This window comes from Pristiophorus japonicus, chromosome 18 (genome assembly GCF_044704955.1).
Source record: "Pristiophorus japonicus isolate sPriJap1 chromosome 18, sPriJap1.hap1, whole genome shotgun sequence".
NCBI lineage: Eukaryota > Metazoa > Chordata > Chondrichthyes > Pristiophoridae > Pristiophorus > Pristiophorus japonicus.
The window spans coordinates 63,759,294-63,771,565 of NC_091994.1; the positions used below are offsets into that span (position 1 = coordinate 63,759,294).

The 12,272-nt window shown below is 43.9% G+C and overlaps 1 protein-coding gene across 1 annotated transcript in view; it reads left to right on the top strand.

The window, feature by feature from the left end:
- LOC139229052 (tyrosine-protein kinase STYK1) overlaps positions 1-12,272 on the top strand; it is a 123,103-nt gene that overhangs the window by 37,723 nt on the left and 73,108 nt on the right. The window contains exon 4 of the mRNA XM_070860714.1: positions 9,641-9,822. Coding sequence (XP_070716815.1) covers positions 9,641-9,822 — 182 coding nt within the window. The remainder of the gene's footprint in view (positions 1-9,640; positions 9,823-12,272) is intronic.

The window sequence follows — 12,272 nt, forward strand, 5'->3', positions numbered from 1 at the left end:
GTATTGTGCAATGTAAAAGGGTTAATTAATAACCTTGTAGTAATGGGGCCTTTAGGGAAGAGTGACCATAATATGATAGAATTTTATATTGAGTTTGAAAGTGATTTAGTTAAATCCAAAACTAGGATCTTAAATCTAAACAAAGCAAACTTTGTAGGTATGGGGGGAGAGTTGGCTAAGATAGATTGGGAAACTACATTAAAAAGTATGATGGTAGACAAGCAATGGCTAGCATTTAAAGAATTATTACATAATTTACAACAAGTATACATTCCTTAAAGGCACAAAAACCCCACAGGAAAAGTGGACCAACCTTGGCTAACAAGCAAAGTTAAATATAGTATTAGATCAAAGGAAGAGGCTTATAATGTTGCCAAAAAGAGCACTAAGCCAGAAGATTGGAAGAATTTTAGAATTCAGCAAAGGAGAACCAAGAAATTGATAAAGAAAGAGAAAATAGAATGAGAATAAACCAACGAGAGATATAAAAACAGACGGTAAAAGCTTCTATAGGTATGTAAAAAGGAAAAGATTAGCGAAAGTAGAAATTATAATGGGGAATAAGGAAATGGCAGAGAAATTTGTGAATGTCTTCATGGAAGAAGACACAAAAAAACTTCCTTGAAATAGTGGAGAACCAAGGGTCTAGTGAGAATGAGGAAATGAAAAAAATTGGTATTAGTAAAAAAAATAGTACTGGAGAAATTAATGGGTCTGAAAGCCGATAAATTCCCTGGACCTGATGGCCTACATCCTGGAGTTTTGAAAGAGGTGGCTATAGAGATAGTGGATGCATTGGTTGTCATCATCCAAAATTCCATAGATTCTAGAACGGTTCCCGCAGATTGGAAGGTAGCTAATGTAACCCCGCTATTTAAGAAAGGCGGAAGAGAGAACCAGTTAGCCTGACGACAGTCGTAGGGAAAATGCTCGGATCTATTATTAAGGACGTGGTAACAGGGCACTTAGAAAAGAATAATAGGACTGGGCAGAGTCAACACAGATTTATGTAAGGGAAAGCATGTTTGACAAATCGGTTAGAGTTTTTTGAGGTTGTAACTAGCAGAATAGATAAGGGGGAACCAGTGGATGTGGTGTATTTGGATTTTCAGAAGGCATTCGATAAGGTGCTACACAAGAGATTATTAAATAAAATTAGAGCTCATGGGATTAAGGGTAATATACTAGCATGGATTGAGGATTGGTTAAAGGACAGAAAACAGAGAGTAGGAATAAATGGGTCATTTTCGGGTTGGCAGGCTGTAACTAGTGGGGTGCTTGGGCCCCAGCTATTCACAATCTATATCAATGATTTGGATGAGGGGACCAAATGTCATATATTCAAGTTTTCTGGTGATACAAAGCTAGGTGGGAATGTAAGTTGCGAGGAGGATGCAAAGAGGCTTCAAGGGGATATAGACAGGTTAAGTGAGTGGGCAAGAACATGGCAAATGTAATATAATGTGGAGAAATGTGAATTGATCCACTTTGGTAGGAAAAATAGAAAAGCAGAATATGAGAGAATGGGAAATGTTGGTGTTCAAAAAGGCCTTTGATAAAGTCCCATATAATAGGTTAGTGTGCAAACTTAAAGCACATAGGATTGGGGGTAATATACTGGCATGGATTGAAAATTGGTTAACTGACAAGAAACAGAGTAGGAATAAACGGGTCTTTTTCAGGGTGGCGAGCAGTGACTAGTGGGGTACCACAGGGATCAGTGGGCCCCAGCTATTCACTATATATAAATGATTTGGATGAGGGAACCAAATGTAATATTTCCTGTTGTGTTCCTAACACAGATGAGACTGCACACAGGAGGTTAAAGTAACAGTGACCTCAGTCTTTAATAAGACACTCCAGAGTGAGGAACAGGCCTTAGGGGCCAGCTTATATACAGTGCTCCCAAGGGATGCTGGGATCCCTTGGGACTTCAGGGGATGCGCTCCCTGGTGGCGGAACATGGGAGTGCATGCTTTACAGATACACAATATTTCCAAGTTTGCTGACGACACAAAACTAGGTGGGATTGTGAGTTGTGAGGAGGATGCAAATATGCTGTAGGCCGATTTAGATAGGTTGAGTGAGTGGGCAAACACATGGCAGATGCAGTATAATGTGGATAAATGTGAAGTTATCCACTTTGGTAAGAAAAACATAAAGACAAAGTATTATTTAAATGGTGATAGCTTGGGAAGTGTCGATGTACAGAGGGACCTGGGTGTCCTTGTACACCAGTCATTGAAAGCAAACATGCAGGTGCAGCAAGCAGTTGGAAGGCAAATGGTATGTTGGCCTTCATTGCAAGAGGGTTTGAGTACAGGATAAGGATGTCTTACTACAGTTATACAGGGCCATGGTGAGACCGCACCTGGAGTATTGTGTGCAGTTTTGGTCTCCTTACCTAAGAAAGGATATACTTGCCATAGAGGGAGTGGAGCGAACATTCACCAGACTGATTCCTGGGATAGCAGGACTGTCGTATGAGGAGAGATTGGGTCGACTAGGCCTGTATTCACTGGAGTTTAGAAGAAAGAGGGGATCTCATTGAAACGTATAAAATTCTGACGGGGTTGGACAGACTGGATGCGGGGAGGATGTTTCCCCTGGCAGGGAAGTCAAGAACCAGGCATCACAGTCTCAGAATAAGGGGCCGCCCATTTTGGACTGAGTTGAGGAGAAGCTTCTTCACTCAGAGGATGGTGAATTTTTGGAATTCTCTATCCCAGAGGGCTGTGGAGGCTCAGTCTTTGAGTATATTCAAGACAGAGATCGATAGATTTTTGGATATTAAGGGAATCAAGGGATATGGGGATAGTGCAGGAAAGTGGAGTTGAGGTAGAAGATCAGCCATGATCTTATTGAATGGCAGAGCAGGCTCGAGGGGCCGAATGGCCGACTCCTGCTCCTAATTCTTATAAAGGGCACGATGTGTACCAGGAACCCCTACTGAGGTGCTGCTATATTGTAAAGATGTTATTTTCTGCTGGACAAAAAGAACGATGTTGGTACTGGGAAACAAATCCCTTTTCCATTCAGGCACTCGGGTAGTGTTTCTGCTTTGGGGATTTCCGGGCTGGTTAGGTTAGGCTTCAAGTCTCTGCTAAAAAATCACAAGTATGAAATCGTCCTTGAACCGGGCAGCGAAATGGAAAGTAACTCGTTTTCTTTCAATTATAAAATATTCCCTGACATATTCAAGAGCGGTAACCTGCGGTAGTTTATTGATACAGCTGAAAATGTGTTTAGCACAAAATAAGCATTTATCAAAGTGTCGAGTCCACCATCTGTGATTAACCAGATTTAAAATCACTGAAAGTGACGGTTTTAAAAACCATACTGAACCAGTTAACAGTTTCACTGGTGTACACCAGTCAGTTACTTAGTAAATTAAATATTTTTTGATGTGAAAAAACTTTGAAAGCATGCCTACTAGTGGTACGTGCCTTCCTGAACACAGGGAATCTTGCAATTTCGAGTTCTTCAGGACAGTGTTTCAGGGTGAAGTCCATTCATCCTTTTATTTTAATACCATGTCACCTTAAAGGCAGAACTAGGGTGAGGCCTTTCTATGGAAAAATAGCACCTCATCTGTCTTGTATTTAAAAATAATTTGGAAATCATGGGTTGAACTTTGAACTTTGCCCTGAGCTGTAACCTGGGGGAGTGGATTGCCCGCCCATTGTAGAGTACGTCCAATTACCCTTCCGTTCAAACCAGTGAGATGAGAATTGAACGGATTCTGCAACAGTCTGGCAGTCCGCTCCCCCAGGTTACTGCGCAAGCCGCAAAGGTTGGAAATTATCCCCAAAATCTGCTAACTTGCCAACTTCCGGTCCCCACACACATTTGGATGGTAGCAGACATCATGTTCAATTTGAAAGGACCCCTCCCTCTGCCCTCTTGTCCCCTCTAGATCTCTTCATTGCGAATGGCCGACGTGACATCGGCCATCTCAATTTCTCTGCTCCCCTCACTCACTGCCCTCTGAACTTGCAGCACTCCGCTCACTCAGGTCCAACCCCAGCCTTGTCATTCAACCTGCTGACAAGGGTGGCGTTGTTGTTTTCTGAACCGACCTGTACCTTGCAGAGACTGATCGTGGCTCCGACACCTCCCCCTGGACCATGACCCCACTACCGAACATCAAATCAAATCACAGACTGTCGCCAACCTCATCCGACCTAACTGGACTGTATCCATTCCTTCATCTCTTCCAAATTATCATCTTTAATGCTGCATTTTTTTCCAAAGTAAATAACACTAATTCTTGGAGCCTAACCAAGAGCTCTAAGATTCGGTATTGTCTTGGTCGCTCTCCTCTGCTCCCTCCCAGATCATCAATAGCCTTCACCATGTACAGGGATCACAATAGGACTCAATGATTTTAAGTGTGGACACACCAGAGCCTTGTATAGTATTGTTCATTTTATACTCGGCAGCCTAAAATCAGACTTGCTTCCCCTATACGTTCCTCCCACTGTGCACGTTTTAATGAGTGACTAACTACTACTCCAGGTCTTGATCTTCTACCTTTTAACCTGTACCTTGCCTAAGGGGATGGAGTATAAAAGCAGGGAAGTCTTGCTACAGCCATACAGGGTATTAGTGAGGCCACACCTGGAATACTGCGTGCAGTTTTGGTTTTCATATTTACGAAAGGATACAATTGCTTTGGAGGCAGTTCAGATAAGGTTCACTCAGTTAATTCCGGGGATGAGGGGGTTGACTTATGAGGACAGGTTGAGAAGGTTGGGCCTCTACTCATTGGAATTCAGAAGAATGAGAGGTGATCTTATCGAAATGTATAAGATTATGAGGGGGCTTGACAAGGTGGATGCAGAGAGGATGTTTCCACTAATAGGGGAGACTAGAACTAGAGGGCATGATCTTTATTATAAGGGGCCGCCCATTTAAAACAGAGATGAGGAGAAATTTCTTCTGAGGGTTGTAAATCTGTGAAATTCGCTGCTTCAGAGAGCTGTGGAAGCTGGGACATTGAATAAATTTAAGACAGAAATAGACAGTTTCGTAAACGATAAGGGGTTATGGGGAGTGGGCGGGGAAGTGGAACTGAGTCCATGATCGGATCAGCCATGATCTTATTGAATGGTGGAGCAGGCTCGAGGGACCGTATGGCTTGCTCCTGTTCCTATTTCTTATGTTCTTATGTCCTTAATATCAAAGTGGATGGAACTTCCTAACCAAAACTGCACTTAGCTGCACTAAATGCCATCTGCAACACTATTCATCTAAATTATTTAAATAAGCCTGACTTGTTCTGAATTACTAACTCCACGCACATTTTTGCAGTACCACAAATCTAAGAATGGTTCTGTTTAAGCTCTCCTCCATACCATGAATAAAAATGAACAGCAATGATGTACACCAGTATAGAGCCCCAAGAAGCTCATTACTAGATCTAGTCAGATCCATTCTCCTTCGAGCAACCCTCTGCTAATCTGATTGCCACCAGCTACCTATCCAGCAGAATAGTACTCCTGTAATCCCAGGAGGTCTAATTTCTCCTAAAAGTAGCCCATCAGACACTTTATTAACCATTATTTTGAAGTCAAGGTACATGTCTATCTTCATCCACTATTTTGGTCACGTCCTCAAAGAACTCAATTCTGTGTATGTTGCAGTTTAACAGCGCAGTGATGCACGTTAATTATTTCTGGCACTTGGTGATTATTTTTCCAGACACATACATCTGATAGTAGTCAACAGTATTGGCTTCGCAGACGTCATTCTGATATAATTCGAGCAAAGCCAGAAAATGAGACAACCTCTCAGTAGGCAGTTAGAGAAGCAATTTTGAGAGTGATGCCTTTGGTACAAGAACCGATTCTTTTAAGCTCAGAAAATACAAAATGAGAACTCAAACTATGGACAGAAATACTCTGCTCTTGTCCCAGTCTGTGAACAGTGCTGCTCTGCTGCAGGAGCTATGAGTTTTGAGATGTGCACGTAATTCATTATATCCTGTTGTACGTGTTGCATACATCAACGTACCAGGGCCCTCCACAATCTGGTTCAAATTGACAAAACTAATTGTTGGCTTGAGCAATTCTCGTGCTCTGATCCGCCAAGGTAACCAACAAACATTGTTTGAAATTTCAGCTGTGGTGGTTGATTATTAACGGGGATTCTCCAGCTTCTTGCAAAGGTGCAATGTCATTGTTTAAACACGTTTGTATAAAATCTGACCGAATTACCCAGGGAACAGGTTTATTTGTCAAAGAAAAATAAAGATTCTTTGTTTCCTTTTATGAAGCTTCGTGTTTATGTTGATCACAAAGGGATGGGATTTCTTATCACCCAGTTTCGTATTAAAGCCTCACCCAATGAGATGTGTTTTCTGAAAGTGATCAGGGGCTGCAGCAATTTGCACAAATTCTCCACTGTTCTTCATCCTGTCCCCACATCCCCGGTGCACAAGAATGTCTGCTTTTGAACAGGGAAATCAGAACCAATGGGCATGAAGCATCAGTTCATAAAAATATAATTTAATGTTACGCTTGTTAATTCTTCCACATTAATTCAGACCACAAGAATGGATGGTTCCCACCTGAAATGGTCAGTCGTGTAGGTAGCGAATGGGTAACTGAATTTGTACCACACTGGTCTGGTGGCCTTCCCCACCCATATCTCAATTTTGGACACCCCAGTATCAAACGAAAATGAATAGCCCAGAGAGAGCACAGTGTAGATTCATCGGGGAATACCAGTGATGAGGAAAGGCTTGACGTAATGGGAGGATTTCCATTCGAGCGGACAAGGCTAGGAGGAGATTTGAGAAGTTTTTAAAGCTATGACGAGCTTTGATAGGATGAATAAGGAAAGGCTGTTTCCTCTGGTTATTGGAAAGTAACAAGAGATTGTCAATTTAAAATTGTGACTGGGAGAGTCAGGCAAGAGTTTGGGAGGGGGGGCGCGAGAGATCTTTTAGTGCAGAGAGTTGTTCAAGAATGGAATACGTAACTTCGAGAGTTGTTGAGGCAGAAACTATTGCCTGGCCACTGAAAATAAATCATTTGCCTATTGAGGGGGATTATTATTACATTAAAGAAAGCACATTCCATATAATTCAAGCCCTGTGACTTTTCAGTTCCCTGTTTGATTTACTGCTAATAAATGCCAAGAAAGGCTTTGTTTGAAATTATTTTCGTATAATTGGAAGGCTGTGTCCAGTGGGGTTCCGCAGGGCTCAATGCTGGGTCCCTTGCTTTTTGTGGTATATATAAATGACTTGGACTTGAATGTTGAGGGTATAATTAAGAAGTTTGCAGATGATACTAAAATAGGCTGTGTGGTTGATAATGAAGAAGAAAGCTGTGGACTGCAGGAAGATATCAATGTACTGGTCAGGTGGGCAGAACAGTGGCAAATGGAATTTAATCCGGATAAGTGTGAGGTAATGCATTTGGGGAGGTCTAACAACGAAAAGGAATACACATTAAATGGTACGACACTGCAGTGTAGATGAACTAAGAGACCTTGGAGTGCAGGTCCACAGATCCCTGAAGGTAGCAGGCCAGGCAGATAAGGTGGCTAACAAGGTATATGGAATACTAGCCTTTATTAGTCAAGGCATGGAATACAAGAGCAAGGAAGTTATGCTTGAACTGTATAAAACACTGGTTAGGCCGCAGCTGGAGTACTGTGTGCAGTTCTGGTCACTATTACTGGAAAGATGTGATTGCACTGGAAAGGGTGCAGAGGAGATTTATGAGGATGTTGCCTGGACTGGAGAATTTTGGCGATGAGGAAAGATTGGAGATGCTGGGTCTGTTTTCTTTGGAACAGAGGGGGCTGAGGGGAGACCTGATTGAGGTGTATAAAATTATGAGGAGCCTGGATAGAGTGGATAGGAAGGACCCTTGGCAAGAGGGGTCAACAGGCAGGGGGCATTGATTTAAAGTAATGGGGAGAGGTTCGGAGAGGATTTGAGGGGCCTTTTATTCACCATGAAGGTCTGGAACTCACTGCCTGAAAGGGTTGGTAGAGGTAGAAACCCCCACCACATTTAAACAGTACCTGGATGTGCACTTAGTGCTGTAACCTACAGGGCTACGGACCAAGAGCTAGAAAGTGGGATTAAGTCTTGGTCGGCCGGCGCGGACACGATGGGCCAAAATGGCCTCTTTCCGTGCTGTAAATTTATATGATTCTATATCCTCTGGAGATTCTCCCTCCACAGCCACCAACCTCAGTTCCCCACCCCTGCACAGCCCACTTCTACCTCCTTCCCAAGATCTGCAAACAGGACTGCCCCGGTAGACCCATCGCTTCAGCCTGTTCTTGCCCCATGGAACTGATTTCTTTCTCTATCGATTTTTTTTTTTCCCCCTTGTTCAGTCTCTTCTCAACTACAGTCACAACTCTTCAGACTCCCTCTGCCACTTTAACAGTTTCAGGTTTCCTGGCCCCAACCATCTCCTTTTCACTATAGACGTCCAAGGGGTGAAGTGGGGGTGGATGAGCGGTGGACGGGTGGTGTTGGGGTAGAGGGGGAAGTCCACAATAGAATAAACATACAAGGGCACTGAGTGGAGTGGCCCTGAATGGTCTATCTTGTTCCAGACTGCGTCTGCTCTCGCTCACATAGCTTGTGGTGGAACGTCATTATTTCTCCAGCGATGTGTGCGGAGCGTAGTGTCCCTCTGATCTTGGACGTGAAGCATATTTGAGTCCGCAGGAGGTGCTTTATCCGCACAATCCGTGGGGTTTATTTTTAAAGCTACCTGCCCAATGGGAACCGATGGGCAGATCATGAGCAGGCTTCTCGTTCTGTAAGCAATCACACTCCTGCCTAAAGCGTAGAATCGCGTGAATCTCTGCAAATCGGGTCCTGTTGCATCAATAGGACCCCAGTGACATCCTAACCAGAGCCTGACTTTGGAAACCACCATGGGTTTCCTGACGGGCTGAAGCAGGGCATCAGCTGGCAGGAAGGACCGATAGTTTGTCCAGGTTAGCCAAAAAAATGTCCTTCCTCAGGCCCCATGGAGCAGGAGCAGCCCCTCCCCTCCTGGTGTGGAGCAGGCCTGCCCCGTCCCCTCCCCTCCCCTCCCGGCCTGGCCCCACGGAGCAGGAGCAGGAGTGCTCCCTCCCGGGAGACCTTTCCAAAACCCCATCCCCACCGTTTACCTGGAAGCCAATAGACGGTAACGGCTGCCTGATCCTTGCCTGTTGCCAGGCGCACTGTGCCCGAGACAGGCAGTCAGTGGACCAGCCGTATTTAAATGAGGCGCGTGAGTTCAAGGACCCCAGCCCTGAACCTTGCCTATCCCAATCCCGCTGCCGATTAAAATCCCCCCCCCCACCTCCCCGCCATGTTGTATTTGATCTTGGGCTGATTTACACCGACCCTGGGTGCATAAAGTGGGAGTGTACTTTTAAAAAAAATAAAATAAAATAAAAATTTTAAGCCTGTAACCAACTCCTATTAAAATGATTTTGAAAAATTCCTGCCCAGATTCTATGCTAGTTTGTCTCACATGACCATTAACGGCCGATTTATGCACGTGTCCCTGAACCGTTTGGCAAAGGCCTTGCAGAATAGTTTTCTCGAGATTAAATTTATCAGCACCCAATAATCTACAAAATCTGTGTGTTTTTGGATGTTTTTTGCCAGATAATGCAAGTGCGAAGGAGTTGATGGAATTCTTGGATCTGCTGAAGTTCCACACGAAAGTTTGTAACCACGAGTGCATTGTGAAGCTGCTGGGTTGTCGGACAGAGAGATTGCCCCTGTACATGTTTCTGGAGTATGTCAGTGAAGGAAGCCTATTGCAATCCTTGTGGCAATTTCGCGAGGTCTGTAAACCATTTACTTTGTTTGTTTAAACAAAAAGCTTAAAAAATTCATTATTGAAATGTTTTCACTCATCATGGCAGAGTTATTGCTGTTTGATGTAAATAGTTATATCATTTTGTGCTCTAATTGTTGTATAATTACCAAACGTTTAATGAAGTATGACTGAAAGTGTTCATTCGCCAATTATAAATTAAATAATGATCAACAGCATTGTCATCACCAACTCCCCCACCATCAACATCCTGAGGGTCACCATTGACCACAAACTCAACTGGACCAGCCACATAAATACTGTGGCTACAAGAGCGGGTCAGAGACTGGGTATTCTGCAGTACGTGTCTCACCTCCTGACTCCCCAAAGCCTTTCCACCATCTACAAGGCACAAGTCAGGAGTGTGATGGAATACTCTCCACTTGCCTGGATGAGTGCAGCTCCAACAACACTCAAGAAGCTCGACACCATCCAGGACAAAGCAGTCCACTTGCTCAGCACCCCATCCACCACCTTCAACATTCACTCCCTCCACCACCGGCGCACCGTGGCTGCAGTGTGTACCATCTACAAGATGCACTGCAGCAACTCGCCAAGGCTTCTTCGGCAGCAACTCCCAAACCCGCAACCTCTACCGCCTAGAAGGACAAGGGCAGTAGGTGCATGTGAACACCATCACCTCCTAGTTACCCTCCAAATCACACACAATCCTGACTAGGCAATATATCGCATTCCTTTATCATCGCTGGGTCAAATTCCTGGAACTCCCTAACATCACTTCACCACATGGACTGCAGCAGTTCAAGAAGGCAGATCACCACCACCACCTCCATAAATAAATCTGCGGGGGGCGGGAGCTAACCAATCTAGACCCCCCTGGATGTTAAGGGACATACAGGATAAGATGAAGAAAAAAAGGGAGGCTTATGACTGATACCGAGAACTCAATATTGCAGAAACTCTAGAGTATAAGGGGTGCAATTTAAAAAGATGTCAGGAAAGCAAAGAGAAAGCACGAAAGAATGTTGGCAAGTAAAATCAGGGGAAACCCAAAGATGTTTTATAAATACATTAAAGCAAGAGGATGACTAGAGAAAGAATGGGGCCTATTAGAGACCATAAAGGAAATCTATGTGTGGAGGCAGAAGACGTGGGAATGATAATGAATACTTCGCGCCTGTTTTCACAACAGAGAGGGGTAATGCAGACTTTGCAATGAGGGAGGAGGAGTGAGAAATATTAGATGAGATAAAGATAGTGAGAGAGGAAGTGTTAAGGGGCTTAGCAGCTTTGAAAGTGGATAAAACCCCGGCCTGGATGAAATGTATCCCAGGCTATTGAGAAGCAAAAGAGGAAATAGCAGAGGCTCTGACCATCATTTTCCAATCCTCTCTGGCTACAGGTGCTAATGTTGTACCTTTGTTTAAAAAGGGAGAAAGGGATAGACCGAGTAATTACAGGCCAGTCAGCCTAACCTCAGTGGTGGGAAAATTAATGGAAAAAATCCTGAGGGACAGGATAAATCTTCATTTGGAAAGACACGGATTAATCAAGGACAGTCAGCATGGATTTGTTAAGGGAAGGGCGTGTCTGACTAACTTGATTGAATTTTTCGAGGAGGTAACCTCAAAGGTCGATGAGGGTAGTGCGTATGATGTAGTGCATATGGATTTTAGCAAGGCTTTTGATAAGGTTCCACATGGCAGACTGGTCATGAAAGTAAAAGCCCATCGGATCCAGGGCAAAGTGGCAAGTTGGATCCAAAATTGGCTCAGAGGCAAAGGGTAATGGTTGATGGGTGTTTTTGTGACTGGAAGGATGTTTCCAGTGGGGTTCCGCAGGGCTCAGTGCTTGGTCCCTTGCTTTTTGTGGTATATATCAATGACTTGGACTTGAATGTTGGGGGTATGATTAAGAAGTTTGCAGATGACACTAAAATATGCTGTGTGGTTGATAATGAAGAAGAAAGCTGTGGACTGCAGGAAGATATTAATGTACTGGTCAGGTGGGCAGAACAGTGGCAAATGGAATTCAATCCAGATAAGTGTGAGGTAATGCATTTGGGGAGGGCTAACAAGGCAAGGGAATACACATTAAATGGTACGACACTGAAAAGTGTAGAGGAACAAAAGGACCTTGGAATGCAAGTCTACAGATTCCTGAAGGTAGCAGGCCAGGTAGATAAGGTAGTTAAGAAGGCATATAGAATACTTGCCTTTATTAGTCGAGGCATGGAATACAAGAGCAAGGAGGTTATACTTGAACTGTATAAAACACTGGTTGGGCCGCAGCTGGAGTACTGCGTGCAGTTCTGGTCACCACATTACAGGAAAGATGTGATTGTACTGGAAAGGGTGTAGAGGAGATTTATGAGGATGTTGCCTGGACTGGAGAATTTTAGCTATGAGGAAAGATTGGAGATGCTGAGTCTGTTTTCTTTGGAACAGAGGAGGCTGA